The sequence below is a fragment of the Archocentrus centrarchus genome, chromosome 5 (assembly GCF_007364275.1).
Source record: "Archocentrus centrarchus isolate MPI-CPG fArcCen1 chromosome 5, fArcCen1, whole genome shotgun sequence".
NCBI classification, from domain to species: Eukaryota; Metazoa; Chordata; class Actinopteri; order Cichliformes; family Cichlidae; genus Archocentrus; species Archocentrus centrarchus.
In genome coordinates, this window is record NC_044350.1 from 1,037,583 (window position 1) to 1,056,712 (window position 19,130).

General features: G+C 37.8%; 1 protein-coding gene across 2 annotated transcripts; it reads left to right on the forward strand.

Annotated features, from left to right (window-relative positions):
- Positions 1-7,731: 7,731 nt before the first annotated feature.
- Positions 7,732-10,692, forward strand: LOC115780182 (acidic mammalian chitinase-like). Of its 2 annotated transcripts, none has more exons than XM_030729225.1 (11): positions 7,732-7,756; positions 7,848-7,874; positions 7,978-8,182; positions 8,314-8,370; positions 8,562-8,727; positions 8,830-8,954; positions 9,067-9,190; positions 9,281-9,463; positions 9,581-9,697; positions 9,793-9,934; positions 10,409-10,692. In XM_030729225.1, exons 1-11 carry the CDS (start codon positions 7,732-7,734, stop codon positions 10,588-10,590), a joined length of 1,353 nt encoding a protein of 450 aa, XP_030585085.1. In that variant the 3' UTR covers positions 10,591-10,692. The 2 variants fall into 2 exon arrangements, with proteins under 2 accessions (XP_030585085.1, XP_030585084.1); XM_030729224.1 differs by having other exon boundaries at positions 9,793-9,925; positions 10,399-10,692.
- Positions 10,693-19,130: the final 8,438 nt, after the last annotated feature.

Here is a 19,130-nt window from a genome sequence, read left to right on the forward strand (position 1 = left end):
GATGAAGATGATTGTTCTAGGTTACAGCAGGAACAGAAATAAACCAATAAGAAGACTACTTTTTGCATCTGACTCACTGCTTTTTTGAACTGAATAAATAAATAGATTTCAAAATAAATGAAATCTAATAATCATGTTCTGATGATTGATGGGCCTACAGAAATGATCAAATTTCTACCAAATTTGATTATTTCAGTTTCAAGTGAAGATTACTGGTGTTTTCATAATGTGTATCCAGTCGATTCCTTCATTTTCTTAACTAATTATCCAACTCAGTTGCAGGCTTGGAGAGTATATATCAGTGAGTATTGGAATCATTACACAAAAAAGCAGAGGTAGCAAAAGTACAGACTTTCTTAGTAGAAGTACAGATATTTAAAGAATACTCTGGCAAACGTTAAAGTACTGATTCAACTTCTTTAATCAAGTAAAAGTGAAAAAGTACAGGCTCTGAACTGTACTCAAAGTAAGAAAATAAAAGTCGCTCACTGAAGGGCATTTATATCAGCTATCCATGTGTAAAGCTAACTAAACCCAGTGCTATATTTTTATAATAATAAAATACTATTACATGAAAATACAAGCATTATCCATCCATCTATTTTCTACTGCTTATCCTTCTAATGAATGTACACAGCTTGAATCTGTTATGTAGGGCACAAGCACTGAAAGGGAATTTTAAAAATAGTTCTATTTTCTGTTCCCTATATTTTAGAACAGTGACACTCCACACCTAAACACAAAAATGACTATAGTCAGGAGTCCAAGTGGAATTCAGCAGGTGGAGGTACCCTAATATGAGCTGTAGTGGCTCTGCATGGGGAAAAGAATCACAACTTTCTATTGTGAGTGCAGGTTGTTTTTTTTTTGTGTACAAGCTGTGATTAGCTGCTCTGAGGTTTACTGCTCTGTGCAGATGAACTGAATTCAACAAGATGTAACCCACTAGTTTAGAAGCTATCTTGGCTGATTTCCATCCCCTCCACTGACAATATACTGCTTATGATGTTGTTATTCTGGCAATATACAATTGGTATAAGGTTGGATTCAGTGAATGAATCTAAGAATCATGATCTTAAATTCAGATTCATCTCTGCTACACTTCATGTAACCTAACTCTGACCATGAACACAGACACTGTGCACCAGTCCAACACAGAGCTCTACTGTAAATACAGTACAGCAAACTAACCTGTTTATCCTGCACTAAAGTGCAGTATTTTCACACAACAAAGTTAGTATACTTCAGTTTGTTTTGCAGGACATTTCAAAATATAAGGATAACTTTACATGATATACAGAGGCAATATCTGATCAAAAAATGAGGCCATTACATGAAAGCTTTAAATTTCCAGTGTATCAGATGTCACTGAGCAGTCCTTATCTTTAAATTTAACCTCTCTTCTACCTCTTCTGTCCTCTTTTGTATATCTTTCTCCATCTCTGAGTGAATTTCTCTCTCATTCTGGGAAATACAGCAGCTGGACTTTTAGCTAGCAAACATGCTGATTGACAAAGTGTGTTCACTGGTATTTGTTGAACTGATAGAAACTTTGCATTTGAAATTACCTGCGACAACACATTACTCCATTTATTCTCACCCCTCTTCTCTAGCACTAGTTTGATGTTGAAATACTGTGACCACAGCTTACTGACACCTGTGCTCGGTCTTTAACACCTGAGTACAGCGCTATAAATGATATATAAATAAGATATGTTTTTGCCTCTTTCATCTCTTTGTATGTGATAAGCCCTAGTGCTGGAGGATACACAAATAAGATTGTATTTTGTGTGTTATAGTTCCCTCCATTTAGACGAAAGTGACTGGAAGTGACTGGAAATCTTAAACCTAAAGTAACAAACCTGTTTTGAAAATGTAAGGAATAAAAAGTACAGATATTTGTGTTAAATTGTAGAAAGTAAAAGCATAAAGTTGTCAAAAAAATAAATATCCAAGTAAAGTACAGATGCCTGAAAATTCTACTTAAGTACAGTAACAAAGTATTTGTACTTTGTTACTTCCCACCTCTGCAAAAAATGTCATTATCACTGATCCACCCGGATGCCCCTTTTGTTTAGTGTTCAAATATGAACACAAAGCTGAAAGCAGGTGGAAAACACTCCAAAGCTACAGGTATAGGTAGTAATGAAAGCTACAAGCCTGACTGCTCATCACTGCTTCTGTTAACTGTTGAAGATCAGGCTCTGCCTGCTTTGGTTGGGTTGGCATATTGCTCTTATTTCTTCATAACTGATTATTTTAGCCTGCTATTTTTGCAGATGATTGCAAATAGTTGATGTTCTGTTAGCAGCAGTTGTTTCAAGACTGGGTGTAGTTTAAACTTCACCGCCATGTTCGTGTCCTTTTGTGCATTGAGAATAAATGCACTGACCATATCGCCAACCCTGAAATGTTGTAGACCACTTTATCATTTTCCTCCTCTCTGCAAGCAAACTGAATTCAGCTAACTGTTATACAGACAACAACACAATTTCAATTCAATTAAATTTAATTTGAGTGCCAAATTACAACAGCAGTTACCTCAAGGCACTTTATATTGTAAGGTAAAAACCCTACAATAATATAAAGAAAACCCCACTTTGGAACACTGGATTAGAAAGAACAGGCTCAGGAACATAAACAGAAACATTAACACGTGCTCTGACAAGGACAAAGGAAGACTGAAAGACAAATGAAAGACTCAGTGCAGTAGATTAACAACACCTACATGTGGTGTATAACATCAGGAATCAAAGCTCAAATCCAGCTGCATCCTGATATTATCCATCACACAAAGCTGGTTCTCTGTCAGAGTGGCTTGACCTAGCTTGGTTAAATGCTTGCCTCAGCTGGGTCCTTGTGGGCCGACGTCGTGGCCACTTTATGCTTGTGTAGCTGGATTATGTGTGTTAATTACCTTATGCGTGCTGGTGTTTTATATGCGTTGGGACTTTCCCCCTCCTCGCTCTTTGTGCTCAATTTTTTTTTGGCTGCAAAAATATTTGTCCCTGTTTTTTCACTTGGTTCATTCCCTCGTATCCATTCCAATAGTTTCAGCAGTCTCCCTCCAGGAATTTGCAGACATTTGTGAGTCCATAAGTTGATGCTTTGATTATTATTCCTGGTTGTTATTCTCTCATTGATAAATTCAAACACTGCGGCGAAAAGTAGCCGGAAATACACAAGAGGGCTCAGCAGTGCTGAACAGGCCAATCACAATCTTTCAAGCTGTGTTTTTCCACAAATTTATTGTTCCATGTTTTGTTTGTTTATTGTATGCTGTTTTTTTTTTTCTTTTACAGGTGCAGTAGTTGATGGACTATTATGGTTTAATTACTTGTGCTCTGTCCTCTCTATCAATAAATAAATAAATATAAAAGGACAAACATTAACAAGAGGAGCCTATAGAGAATCTATAGAGCTCATCTTGGAAGAGCAAATATTTTTGGCACAACAGTGCATTCAGATCACAATTCTGTTTGCAAAATCTGCCAGCCAAAAAAAAAAAAAAAGATTGGGACTGTGTTTTCTGCTTGAAACTCAGGTGACTTAATATCTGAATTTTCTGTACATGATCCAGTAGATTCTAGGACTGAGCAGTCAATTCCTGACCTAGCTAACACAAGGCCTCAAATGACCTTTTGAGTTTGAGACTCCAACACAGGTTAAGAGTGAGCCTATTCTGGCATTGTGTTCCTGAGTTCTTTAAAGGTTAGGTTTTCTCTGACCAGTGAAGGTTTCTGCTTCACAGCTGGCATATGTAAAGTCTATATGTTCTTTTAAGAAGTCTGTTAATTCTAAAACTGTTTCGTGTTTGTTGATAAGATTGCTTTTTGTGTGTCTCAGCCAGCTCAGCCTGTTAATTGTGATCCTGTGCCACTTTAATCAGAGACTTTGATCTCTGCTCCTAAGTTACTTCATTCAGAGACTGTTGATTGTGTTTTCCACCCAACTCAGAATTATTACTGTTACTGAGCTGGTTTATTTAGAAAGTGTTTATTGACTGTTTGTTTTCCACAGCCAGCTAATTTTGAGACTGAGTGTAGGCTGTAGAAAAATTCTCCACAGCCTCCATCCCAGGAGACTGTTTACTGTACATGTGTACAGGTACCTCCAGAGACTGTTTATGTTTCATTGCCTGCATGGTCAGAGACTGTTTTTATAGAATTTATTGGATTTGGGAGTTCATTTTTTTCTTTATGTTTCTTCCTGTTGATGTTCATGTGTGTCCTTAATATTACAAACATTTAGCATGTAATGCTGCTGGCTTGTGAACAGTTGGCTGTTGAATAAAATTTTTTAAATGGTATCTTTTGTCGAATATTGGTTACACAAATGAACTAAAACTAAACTATAATGTAAAATCCAAAACTATTATAACCCTGAGTGACACTGACCCAAGCCAAAAGCCAAACTAGTGAAAAAATAGTCAGACAAGATGAAGAGGGAAAAAATCTCATTGGCTTCCACATCTAAAACTATTTGTGCTTTGGAGTTCTCTCATTGTTGCCCCTATAGTGCACCTGTTGTTAATTTAATTAACACCAAAGCAGCTGAAACTGCTTAACAACCCCCTCTACTACAGATCAATATCCTAGAGATTTAATTGATGTTATGCAATTCAAAAAGTGTTCCTTTATTTTTATTGATCAGTGTGCAACGGACCTGCATTTAACAACAACATCATAAGACCACTCCAAGATTTCAACAATTTTGTAATCATGGGTAAGAGCGATAGATAACAAATAACATGTTATCTTTATAATCATTGTCCAAACAGTTTTTCTTTTATGTTCTCTTTGGTCAGCAAAGGCTTTTTTTGTCATGCTGGTGATGTCTGTGAATGATTGTAGATGCACTTTGACACCAACAGCTGCAGAGTTACGTGCAGATCCTATGACAACATTATTGGGTTCTTAGAAACAGAAACACCAAGTGCAGACCCTAGGTATCAGATGTTAACTAAGACAGGTTCTACCTGTCACTACCTGAGGACAAAATATTTTCTTCTTTTTTTCACATTCTGATGCCAAGAATTGACCCCGATGTTGTCTATTTGTGCCCGAGAAAGATAATTATGAAACACTTCAGTGAACTAATTCACGTCAGTGTGTTATGTCTATCTTATCAGTAGAAAGATTAATCATTATTTGTCCTCCAGTGTGTTATCAGATGTGTAGCAATATTAAATAATTAAAAAAAAAAACTAATATGGTCAGGTTCAATGTTCTTCAGTTTTTCACAGCCAAAAAGAGATAAAGTTCAAGCTCAAAACCCTACAATGCATGGATATGTGGTGAACACTGAGGGAGAGAAAGTGATTAAAACACAACACAACTTTGAATTTACAAAGATCTATAATTTGTTGGACAAATACATAGTTTCTGTATTTTTACCTCTTCACACCACTATACACATTACCAAACTATATGTCCTTCGTTGAGATGCTCTGCTAGGCCTTTACTGCAGCCAACTTCAGCTGCTGCTTGATTGTGGGTCTCTCTGTGCATTCGGTTTTGGTTTTGAGTCATTATTGAATGATCAGTTTTGGCTGAATCAGAGCAGTACCACAGGACAATACTAGTGCCAGCCATACATGCCCATGCCATATATATATATATATATATATATATTTTTTTTTTTTTTTTGTTCAGAATTGGGCAGGCTATATCAGATTTTTTCTGTCAAAGTGAAATCTTATTCTTGAGTGTAACTACTGATTTGCACCTTGTTCTAAACTCCCTGTACTACCATTCATAAAGACGACTCTTCACTGTAGACAATGATATACTTAAATCTTGACTTTGGTAGATTTTTTTTAAACGTGGAAATAAATCTGTCATCATGCACTTTAATTGTCTTCTGTGGTCTTCCAGCCCTTTTGTTGTTGCTGAGCTGGCCAGTACATTCATTGGTTTTTAGAATTACCAGATTGTTGATTTGGCCACTCCAAGTCCCTTTGACAGGTTTAGTTGTTTTTTCAGCCTAATGATGGCCTCTCTCTCTTGCACTGGCATTCAACACTTTGACTCAACTTCAAATATTATGTCTGCTTTGTTTGTCATGAAATGGTAAATGAACTAGTTCTTATATAGCGCTTTTCTACACAGTATGAGCACTTATACAACATGTTTACATTCACCCATTCATACAAGCACTTCAGTGTTTACTAAGCTTAGTGCTTTTAATTAGCTAACACTCACACACATTCATTCTCCGACGGGACGGTCGGAGAGCAACTTCGGGTTAAGTATCTTGCCCAAGGATACATTGGCATGTAGCCCGGAGTAGCCAGGAATCGAACCGCTGACCTTCCGATCAGACCTGCTCTACCTACTGAGCTACAGCCACCCACAAATAACAATAACAAATAACAAATAAATAACAAGGACACAGACCTCACTTGTTCATGAAACTGCTTGTCAGTCGAATTTTCTTTTGAGATTCTAAAAATGGGGTCGAACATATAAAAGTGACTGTAACTTCAGCTAAACTGCAAAGTTATTGTAAAGCATCTTGACTTAAAGCTGAAAGTCTGCATTTCAATTATATATTGATGCTTGATTTAAAAATTCACTGTGGTGGTGTATAGAGGCAAAACTACACAAATTGTGTCTTTGTCCTACAAATTACAGACCTCACTGTGAAATCCTTCTTGTCACATACTGTACAAAGTCCTGAATGATTAGGCCACATCATATCTTAAAGGCCTCATTGTATCATATTTTCCCCAGAGAGGACTTTACTCTCAGACTGCAAGGTTACTTGTTTCATCCTAGAGGTGCCATAGGTAGAATGGGAGGCAGAACTTTGTTATCAGGTTTGTGTCCTGTGATACCAACTCTTAGTTAGGGTTCAGGAGACACCCTTTCTGTCTATATTCAAAATGGCGGGGACACATGGTTCCAGCTCCATGGTGGCTTCCACAAACTGGTTCCAGCTCCTATGTATTTTTAATCAATTTATTCTAAGTTTATGAGAATGCATCAATTTGATGGACGTAATTACACACTAATGTGTATTTATGAGTACAACATTCTGTTTCTGTTAAATAATCTAAAAACAATACTTACTGTAGCTTTAAAGACCCCTGTAGCTCACCATGTTGAGCAGGTAACCCATATACTTGTATCAAAACCTAAAATTTCAGTATACTTAATATTTCCTCAGGTAATGTTACCATGACAGCATAACAATATGATGTGTATCCAAAAACAAATAGAATATCAGGTGATAAATCATGCTCTAAGGACAATTTAACTGATCAATAATGATAATGTGATATGTCCAGTGACCTAAGGTACACCAGGGTCACATAAGTGAACAGAATGCCACACTGTAAATGATTGCCTACATGCAGCTAAATGCTTAACACTGTCTTATCAAAGCATGTCCTAATAATCAGTACATTTATTACCTGGAATTATGAAAGACTGCTATACCTTCTTTTTTTTCATAGCATAATCAGGTGTATAAAAGGCCAAACTTTGCTGCAGCTGTTTGGGTCTTTCATTTGGTCCCGAGGTGAGTGAACAAGACACACGGTCCCTCAAAGTCATCTAAATTGTGAATTTTGTGTGTGTGTGTGTGTGTGTGTGTGTGTGTGTGTGTGTGTGTGTGTGTGTGTGTGTGTGTGTGTGTGTGTGTGTGTGTGTGTGTGTGAAGGGGTTGCTGATTTGCTCATTTTCTTTCTTAGAGTCATCTAGTGAAATCTTGAGAAGTGAATTTAAGATGGCCAGGCTCACAATTCTAGCAGGTATTTTAAGAATTTGCTGGATGTATACATTTATTATATTACAGAAGTTTGTTTTTATGTTTGCTTAATCTTACATTCTAATTTTTCTTAGGCTTGTGCCTGCTGATAAGCCAGATGGGTAAGTTATCAAACTTTTTTGATAAACAATTGACATTTTGATCATCACTTGTTTATCATCACTGTTGCCCATGCTTCTTTAACATTCCTTTGCTCCTACACAGGATCTGCCAGCAGGATGGAGTGCTATTTCACCAACTGGTCCCAGTACAGGCCTGGAGATGGAAAGTTCTTGCCACAAAATGTGGATCCTTTCCTATGCACCACCCTCCTCTATGCCTTCTCCATCATTAACCACAACAATGAGCTGGTTACTTATGAATGGAATGACGAAGTCCTCTACAAATCTTTTAATGAACTGAAGGCCAAGTAAGTGAATACTCTTCCAACACAGAGATGACAGAATAGTACTTCTTGAGCTTGAAGTAGTTCTTTGTCCCTAAATGTCATATTTATCCATGAACGGATCATTATTACTCTGATTTTACTGCTGTTTCCAGGAATGCTCACCTGAAGACTCTCTTGGCTGTTGGTGGATGGAACTTTGGCTCAACACAGTAAATAATTTTTTAAACTACAAACAAAGAATTCTGTTTTACATCATGATATGGCGTGTAAAGCATCAGTCTGAAAAAAATGTAATTCTAAAATAAGTTTCCATTATAAAACACAGCAAAGAATCAATCTTCCTGCTAAACACATGAAGGTTCTTGGTTAACACCTAGTATATTACATTTTTTTATTGCAGGTTCTCCATCATGGTCTCTACTGCAGCTAATCGTCAGAAGTTCATCCAGTCTTCCATCAAATTTCTGAGGACTCATGGATTTGATGGCCTGGATCTGGACTGGGAGTACCCTGGATCCCGTGGAAGTCCTCCCGAGGACAAACAAAGGTTTACACTGCTCTGCAGGGTGAGTATAAAACTCCACTTTTCATTTACATTTCACAGCTGTTCTTTCGTTTACATCATACTAGACCTCATCATTACACTGTTATGTGGTGCAATTTTATAGGAACTTGTTGCTGCCTATGCAGCTGAGGCCAAAGCTACTGGCAATCCTCAGCTCATGCTAACTGCTGCCGTTTCTGCTGGAAAAGGAACCATCGATGCTGGATATGAGATTGCTGAGGTTGCCAAGTGAGTGTCCTGCTTTGTAAACCATCTTACTTCCACTACTGCTTTTAAAATCTGTGAGTTGTGCAATGGAAGGATTTTGAATTCACCTTTTCGGTTTATTTGCTTTTTCCAGAGAATTAGACTTTATCAATGTGATGACCTATGACTTCCATGGAACTTGGGAGCAGTTCACCGGACACAACAGCCCTCTGTACCGTGGATCTCAGGACTTTGGTGACCTTATCTATTTCAATACTGTATGTAAACACTGATAAGTGAAGTAAAAATTAATTTATGGGATAACTTCTTGCAAAATCATATTTCACTTTTTCTGTCAACTTTTATAGGACTATGCTATGAAATACTGGAGAGACAATGGCACCCCAGTGGAGAAGCTGAGGATGGGATTTGCAGCTTATGGTCGTACCTTCCGTCTGACATCATCAAACACTGGTGTTGGTGCCCCAGCTAGCGGCCCTGCATCAGCTGGTCCATACACCCGTGAAGCTGGATTCTGGTCCTACTATGAGGTACATTTCTAAAGTCTGGAGCATAATTATAGTATCATTTGCCTTGCTAGCTAATAATATGTATAAGATGACAAATTGTAAAGCTGCATAGAGCTTACCATGTTGTCTGTGGTACAGATCTGTACCTTTGTGAAAGGCATCACCATTAATTGGATTGAGGACCAGAAAGTCCCCTATGCCTTCAAAAACAATGAGTGGGTAGGATTTGACAACAGGGAGAGCTATGATACCAAAGTAAGTGGGACAGATTGTGTCATCTCTTCATCTTTAACATATTCATTTATGTACAAAATAGTTACATTGATGTCTGTTTATTTTTTCCCCAATAGGTACGTTACCTGAAAGAGCATAAGTTTGGTGGTGCCTTTGTCTGGGCCCTTGATTTGGATGACTTTGGGGGAAAATTCTGTGGGGAGGGTCACCACCCCCTGCTCTCTCATCTCAACAAGCTTCTTAATATTGGTATGCCCAAAGCACATTTATATAGATGATTTTTTTATATCATAAGGGCCATTGAATTTTAGATATGTGATATTCAGAATTACTGCAGTCAGTAATATAAACATCATGCATGTTCATTACTGTTTTTGAGCTAGTAAAATTGTTGTGAGAAGACTGTAATAAAGTAATGTACGGTGCAGTCTATTAAACTAAAAATTCATGTCAGCAGGTCAGCAATGAAGGGTTAGGTTTAGACAGGGCTAGGGTTGGAATGCATTTTAGTCAAAGATCAAACAAGCATATTTTCAGAAACTAGAAAAAATTATCTTTCAGATATTTATTGCAGTTTAGTTTAATAGCACATAAGGTATATCAAACAGTTGAAAATAACACTAAACAGGCAGACCCGGCTGATGTTAAAGCAGTCATGCTTATTCACAGAATTAATTCTAACCCATCAGTAACATCATTATTTTCTGTACTCTATCATTCAGACTTTCCCATCCAGCCCACAACCACCACCTCAACACCTGGAACTGGCACCACTTCTCCTACTACCACCACCACCACCACCACTACCCATGCCCCAGGACCTGGGTTCTGCAATGGCAAACCTGATGGCATCTACCCCAACCCAGATGACAAAACCAGTTTCTACATGTGTACTGGTGGCATCACACATGTGAGGCACTGTGGAGCTGGAACTGTCTTTGATGACAGTTGCAAGTGCTGTGTCTGGCCCTGAGCCAAGAGTGGAGGCAATGTGTATTACAACAACTGTTGCAATCAACAACTATTAAACAGATTACGAAACTTATCTTGTATCCCCTATGTACAAAATCCTTCATGTAAATGAGTGTATGTTTAGTGTTCAATATATTCAATATTTTCTTTTGAGATATGTCATAAATTGTAGACAACAGTAAACTGTAGGCAAACCAAGATCATTGAAGTACTTTGATACAAACTGTTGACTATTGTTTTATTCTAATATATATATATATAATGTGTATATACAGTACCAGTCAAAATTTGGACACAGAAAAGAGTATGACATTGCCGTCAGATAGTAAGTAGGGTGGTGATGTGGTGGTTATAGCTTTGTCTTTCTTTCTGGTTCAGTTCTTTAGGAAAGGGTTTAAGAGACTGTATCCAGTAAGGCCATAGAAAAAGCCACCACTAATATTAATGATCAAACTTTTGTTATCAAACTTAACTACTGGCAAAACAAGGGTCACTGAATCACAGACCACATTATGATACTTAAGTGCTGAATTATCTGCTTATCAGCTTGGTGAGCATCTGAGGAGGACTTTGGTTCTTGCAGTCCAGCAAGCAAAGATAGAAAAATATTTAAAGAAATACGAAAGTGTACTATAGCAAAAGTGTTTCAAACCCTGACCTAGTTCAATTAAGTCCTTCCTGTCATTTCTTGAGGATGTGGAAAGTGGACCCAAATGTAAACTTTAAGATGGAGTGGGATAATTTGGTTTTGGTTATTTGTTTGTATTCCAACAACAGGCAAAAGAAAAGCAAAAAACAAAAAATGTCCATAAAGAAAGCAGGGGAAAAAATCACAGGCTAACACGCAGGGAACAAACAGCGTAGAAGCGGACTGAGGGTTTAAATACAGGAGAGGGGATGAAGGCAGAGTGGAGACACCTGGGAAACTACACACAGTTTAACTAAATCTGATAATAATACATTGGGAAGTAAACTAAAAACAAGGCACAAGGAAATGGGACTATGAAAATAACAAAGAAAGAAGCTAAACAGGGAACACTAACAGAGTGACAAAGACTTAACACGGGGAACACGGAAGGCAAGATAGACTAAAAGGAGTGAAAAGAACATGAACAGACAGTAGATAGCAAAACTAGAAGAACTTAAACTATACTATACTATAAATAATACTCAAACTCGAAAAGAGATACAAAAAATAATGCATGAAATGCAAACTTAAGAAATAAACTGAAGATATTTTATAATAAACAAAACTTGAAAGCTATGGTAAATGGACTAGTTCTTATATAGGGCTTTTCTACTCAGTCTGAGCACTGAGCACAAGTATCTTGCCCAAGGATACATTGGCATGCAGCCTGGAGTAGCCAGGAATCAAACCGCTGACCTTCTGATCAGTAGTTGATCTGCTCTACCTCCTGAGCTACAGCCACAGACCCAACAGAACAACAGAACAGACCCAAGAAAAAGACACTTAGATATGCACCATTAAAACAGTCCGCATCACTCTTGACTGTATTTTGAAGCTACGGTGATGGTCTTTAAGCTGCTACCATCCTGGTTTTTAAGCCAGATTTGACGATATTTTAGAGAAGAGCAGTATACTAACTTTAAGCAAAAGCTAATGAGCCTGTGTAGCAGGCTGTATCCATAAACTGTATAGATGCATTACATTGATATAAAAACTGCAAATTAGTGCAAAGTCACACACTTGGATAACAAGCCATGCCAGAGACAAAGTGGAGAGTTCCAGTTCAGTGACTCAAAGAGTGGAGGTGAGGCTTGGGAAAATTCACAGATGGACCATTTTAGCAGGAAGATGGTCTGGCCTACTCCAGGGTGTGGATCCAGTGTATTATCTTAGAGCAGATGAAGGAAGGAACAGTCTGCTGGGGGGCCAGTGCTATGGTCCAGTTCATTTTGCTGGGCTTGGTCAATTGGATTCCTGATCTCCCATGTGATGGTAGCAAAAACACAGAAGAAAGGAAGTATAGCAGGTTCTGAGTGTGAGAAAAACTGGCAAGACAACTTCAGCTTCATCGAGACAACCCAGATAGCAAAGTGACTCTGAAAGGGATCAGGAAAAGCGCAGGACCAGATCTGTTCATTTTCCAAGCTCATCCAGCCTGGATTGGTCCTTGTAGCTTGTTGTCCAGAAAGCTAGCAACAACAACAGCTGGTTAGAAGCTAACATCATGTCAGCTAACTTTAGGCTCGAGTGTCCTAAAATCCCACTTTCTCTCGATACAGTTTGATTACATTATCACTTTACATGAGAGTTTATTCCCTAAGTATTGCAGGTCAGTAATAATGGATCCATTTCAAAGACAGTTTCACTAACAGAAGCTAACTATGGTCTAAACACTGGGGCTTAATGACAGAAAGACGTGAGGATGTACAAACAGCTCTCCTCATTATCACTGACACTGGTCAGGTTTTTTTTATCTATTGCTAAATGTTGAAATATAAATGTTAAAATATAGTGTGTACAAAAATGTTTTTATACACATACAGAAGCAAAAACATGCCAGTCTGCCATTTTTAGTGAAAAGTTAAAGAGTAAAAGTGGGTTTATATTAATAGTAAATCTATTATGGCTGTCAGAGAGCCATCATCTATTGGTGAAGGCTGAGATTAGATCAGATTATAAATTTTTACACTTGAACATTAAAGCAAAGTTGATGTTTTTGTCTGGAAATTTTCTAAAGCATTTTGTAAAGCAGAAATAATGAAATCTTCAATAAAAATCAGGGTGATGTTTAGTGAACAATTACTTAAGAAAGTAAATGGTCATAAACTGTGGCAAGAATTTTATTTATCTAAAACATTTTAACTTATACATTTTAACAGAAGTTCAAGACATTCAGACATCAATTTTAGGGAAATAAGATTAAAAAAAAAAAACATCCTCTTACATCCACCCACCCCACAGAAAGAGTGTAAAGTGTGGGAACCACTGAGAACTGTGTTTGACTCACCAAGCTTGCCATCTCTGGACATAAATCTCTGTTTCATTGGCTAGCCCAGCTTTTAGGAACTGTCATAGTTTCACATGTCTAACAAAAAGCTGTGGCACCACAAAGTCCTCCATCCAAATCTGTTTCTGTCAGGGAGCAGCATCCTCTATCTGCTGCAGGTTAAAGGCTATAGGATGACCATCAGTGGAAGTCTGGGAAAGACAACTCTAACTGTAGCTGTAATCACACAAGCAGCAACACTTCAATGAACGTCCATTGAACACATCTGTTTATAGCGTTAGTGTGAGCAGCAGCCTTATAGCATAAAGTATGTCTAATATAGGGCTGCAAATATCAGTTATTTTAAACACTGTGTACAAATTGTGGCAAGGACTTTTTAAAATCGAATTATTCGAGTTACTCGAGGAATCATTGCATCCCTATTGTAATATATAAGAATAGATAAAACATGCCTGAAGCCTTCCACCTATGCATAAATATAATAATAGTTAATAATTTGCTTATTGAATAATTTACTTTAAATAGATCTGTGTGTTTGAGGTCTTATTAGATGTCTTAGCACTGATTTTGATTCACTGCTGTGAAAACTCTGGAAAGGTGCTGCAGCAAAAAGTTTCTTTTTTTCCATAATAACAAGTGTAACGTAAAAATGACATCACAGAATCCACCTTAAACTGCCACTGCAGCCTTGTGAGGCAAGACTGAACTAAGAAAAATGCAGCTTTATTTGCTGGTAAACTCAGGGAAGGCATGCAAAATATCAACTTGGCTGGACAGGAGCCAGGAATTCATGAAATAGGAAGAAACTAGGAAACAGACTGGAACACAGAGCAATGAGAGGAGAGGAAACTAAGAATTAAACAATGACAACAGAATATGAAAGATCAGAACAGAAACAGTGGCTCACAGACTCAGGACCAGGACAGAAACATGCACATATCCGGAGCGGCTTAAAGCTCTGCAGGAGGATGCTCTGCTGCTTGGTGGAAAAACTTGAGTCTGATGTGATTTTGGTATTTTTTTGGAACCCCAGTCCATGCAGTCACTGCAGTGGTCTCGATAAAATAATTAGCATGGCTTTTTTTTAATGCAGTCAGTTTAAATATGGAGTTTGTTTTAAGTATGACTTACACAGGAGGAACGCCATTTAATGCATGCAGCTGTTTTTTCCCACATTCTTCCCGTTCTAACTGATCTTCCTCCAACATTTTCAAAGAAAGGGAAGCCAGGATGGATCAAATCTATAGTGGAGAGCAGAGATTGAGAAAAAAACTTCCTCTCAATATCATATAATATCTACAATAATACATAAGTGATGTGTTATATTATACACACACCTGTGTGTTCCTTTTGATGAAGCTACCAAGTACTGTTAATTCAGTGGAAAACTCCAGCAATCTAAATAAATGAAAACACAAGCCAACAATAAACATTTACAGGGAAAAATGCTGTGAGGTTCTTAATGATTCTGTATCTGTCATGGCCCAGTGTTTTGTATTCTCTTGGTTCTGTTTCAGTTATTTCTGTGATTATGTTTATTAGTTCTTCTTTGTATTCCTCAGTTGTTTCTAGTCCCTTGTGTTTCCCTATGTCAAGTCTACGTGTACCTTGTCTAGTGACTTCCTGTTTTATTTTGACGGTCTTGTGTTCCTCGTGCTTTGTGTTTAGTTTTGCTTCCTCCGTTGTTGGTTTCATTTGCTTCACCTGCTGTGCCCTCTGTTTCCTCTTGCTCTGATTACCTAATGTGTATTTAAGTCCTCAGTTTTCTTCTGTTCTTTGTTGTGTTGTGGTCTATGTATCCATTCTGTGTGTTCTCCATCCCTTGTGTCCCGTAGTTTAGTTCTGGCCTCTGCCCAGCCCAGTTTATTTGTTTATTATCTTCATTTCAATAAAAATACATTAAGTTCATCACTTCTGAGTCCTGCATTTTGGGGTCTTCCTGCTCCTGCACACACCGACATGACAGTATCACGTCAGTTATTCTTAATTTCCAAAAATAAATGTCCAAAACATAAATGTGCTGACTCAGCAATACTTATATTTGTGTCTGTCAGACACGTGAGATTGGCAGTAAAGGGCTGACTGAATCTGACTGATATCTGCCTGCTTTGGTTTTATAGTTTAAAAAGCTTCATTTACTCAAGCAAAAAAGACATTTCTGTGTGTCTAATGGACAGAAAGACACAAACCAAACACAGCCTCACTGCCCTCACTGCAGGCAGCTCTTCCTTAAGATTGGTCAACACATGAGCAGTAACACTTAAAAACATGATGATGACCCCTGTGGCTCACAACTGACCTGATATCAAGCTCCTCCTCCTTTTCCTTCTGGCTCCTCAATGGTCATCCACCTGCATGTGCCAATGACACCACAGAGTGTTAGCACTGGGAAGCAGCCCAGTGCTTTTTACAAGCAGATGTAAAGATGGCAAATATATACTTCCCAGCAGATCTGGTCAAGAAATTACAATTCCCCATAAATAAATGAAGAAACTGTAACGGTATTAGAGGGTAAAGGTGATTAGTGAGTAGTTAAAATTTTGTGAATCTCTGCCCAAAATGGTTTTGTTTTTGGACATTCTCAAAATACACGCCAGTAATCAGCTTCCCAAAAGCGACACAGATGCCAACATTAGCAGCTACTGGATCAAAATGTGTTTTTGCTTTGGTGTTATAAAAAAATGAATAAGACATTTCCAATTAAAGTCACGCCACATACAGTATGGGGGTTTGTACATTTCCATTGAAACTCACATAAATTTAACCAATCATTTGTAGATATTAACATATTACATTCCCTTTCCATTTCTCATGTAGTCTTAACTGCAGTATATGCACTCAAAGTTAGTTTTACTATGGAATTATTGTCTTTCATGACTGAAAGTTCAATATCCTTCCACCTGGCAAAGAACTGAGGGGAGCACAGATTGATAAGGGGCCTAATCTGAGCCACAAAATAATATCCTTTAAAGTACATCCCCCTCTTCCTTTGACAGCTGCAGTGTTTTAAATCTAACCCGAGGCTTCATTAAACGTGGAAGAATAATTTTATCTATTTCTGAGAATTATTTTAGGGCATCCCTGTCACATTCCTCATTGCAGAGTAATGGTGTTTGAACAATAATTACAAAGGAAATGCTGAATGTTCCCCATGTATGATGATGACTGTTATGGCTAAAATGTTTTGGTGGTCTGCAGAAGATTTTCACATTTCAATCTGGGCTCCAACAGTCTGTAGGTTTGAGAAATGGCTGGATTCGAATAATTGATTCCTTGTAGATCGAGAGGTAATGGAGCTCATAGAGCTCATGGACATAGTAGGGCTACAGCAGTGGATGTGCAAGCCTTTAGAGTCTTTGCTATCTGTGGTGTGGAACTACATTCGGAGCTCTGATTAGCTCATTTCAGCTCACACTGTATAAACTGTATGATTTTTAAAACATTTAGAACTTACCAAGACCTTCAAAATCCCACAGTTTTCAGCAGTGGTTGGGCTATCAAAGATCCAGATAGCTTTTACTGCCTGTAACTGTGTACATGTTTTGGGAAAGGGCTTATTGGCCTCCAAATCTCAACAACCCAGTAGCCCTGAAATGAATGTTTTTTTTTACAATGTTTTCATTTTAAATTTATCCTTTAAATCTAATGGTTTATGGCCACAGTTGTTGGTTTTCAGTCAATAAAGCACAATTTTTGTTTTATAAATGATGGTCCTTGTTAGTGTCTGCAAACACAATAATGTAGGGTCTGCTTACCATATGATGACAGATTGCTAGCTTGAGTCTTTTTGGGCAGGATCAGCTTCCTTGTTTAAAAACAGTGTATTGATACTAAGCTGATTCAGCTGTTCTTCAATTCAATTCAATTTTAGTCATGTAGCGCCAAATCACAATAAACAGTTCCCTTTATATTGTAAGGTAAAGATGCTGTGTTGGCCCTGTGACAGGCTGGCGACCTGTATAGGGTTTACCCTGCCTCTCGCCCTGTGTCAGCTGGGATAGGTTCTAGGTACTCTGGCTTCATTCCACGGCATGAAGACATTTATATTAGGTAAATATCCACTGATAACATATTAAAGTCACAAACTAGGAAAGTGAGGCTTCTATTTTATATTACTGTACCGCAAACTCAGACAAGAGATGCAACCAAATATCATTATTGTCAATCCTGAAGCAGCTTCTGCAAATGGAGAGTTGGTCAGTAATTTGTTTGCAATCTATTCGAGACGGTGTTTGTTTGGCGATGGAACAGGCTAGAAGAGGAGATTTTTCCTCTGTCTGGGAACATTGTGAGTTGATCTCTCTAGTAAGGTATGCACATAGTAATAAATTATTAATAAGCAGCATATTAATTAATGTGACAACCTGTCACATTGTACCTGAGTGAAACAAACACTGAAAGATTGGAGAACCCTCTAGATTATTAGGAAGGAAAGAAAATGTACATCCATCCTTGTACAAACTTGTTGTTGCTTTTCTCTGTACCCCAAAGAAAACCTCCTGAAGCCCAGCACTGTGTGGAAGATGTTATTTTAAAATAAAATGAATAAATAAAATGTCCCTAGTGACTAAGCACAGTCATAAACCATGTAAAACAATTACATTCATATCACAACCCTCTCCCAGTTTGTTTCTACTTTCCCTTTTGACCCCACCATTGTATCATAAAGACAGTCACAATGTTAATAAGTTTAGATTTTATGTATTGGCATCACAAACATCATTCATCCATTTATTCAGTTCAAAGCTTCACACACCAAAGCCACGGTGCGGTTATAATCACTCTGCCTGTTTTACATTCACTGTCCACTTGATGGCGCAGAAGAGCAAATGACGCACCATGAAGCTTCGGCCCATGGTTTCACCAATTGAATGGAAAGCTTCAGTGTTTCATGAAGCTTCATCTCACATCACTAGTAGATACTTTATTTTAAAAGTCTATTCTGTGGTAACAGTGATTGTGCATGAATAATAAATAGGAGAAGTTCCACTTAATGAAGTCAGGATTTTGACTAAGGTGGGCTATAAAAGAGCGTATGAATTGCGTAGAACACGCCATCCTGATGTCACTGACGGTCCGGTTCCCATCTGAACAAATTAACTAATTCTATTTATGAGCTGAATTTTTCTTTAAAATTATTTAACGCGTTCTCGAATTTCTTTTGGGAAATGCAGTTTACATGAATATGCAGCCACCCAATGTAAAAGTCGAAGTATGCAATAGTACTCCATTTCCCATAATGCACACAGAGGCACTTCCTGGATAGATTACGCGAAGGGCCAGGATTGTGTTTAGAACCTCACAATAGAAAAGTCGCTTTAAACGACGTTTTTTCCAAACTTATTTTATTTATGTATACTTGTTTTTCAGCCTTATTTTTAGTGTGATTAGAATGAAGCCGCAGTGGTGCAGGTCGCTGTGTTTAGTCTCATATAAGCTAAGCTAAGTTACCAAGCCAGCATTGGTAACACTAGTTAACACGGACGCAAGTTACAATTTTTTCCAAG

Bases quoted from the DNA above. Each gene is read 5' to 3' on its own strand.
- LOC115780182 (XM_030729224.1), top strand. From the start codon at position 7,732: ATGGCCAGGCTCACAATTCTAGCAG. The intron at 7,875-7,977 runs GTAAGTTATCAA...GCTCCTACACAG, and splicing joins CCTGCTGATAAGCCAGATGG to GATCTGCCAGCAGGATGGAG. The intron at 8,183-8,313 runs GTAAGTGAATAC...TGCTGTTTCCAG, and splicing joins TTTAATGAACTGAAGGCCAA to GAATGCTCACCTGAAGACTC.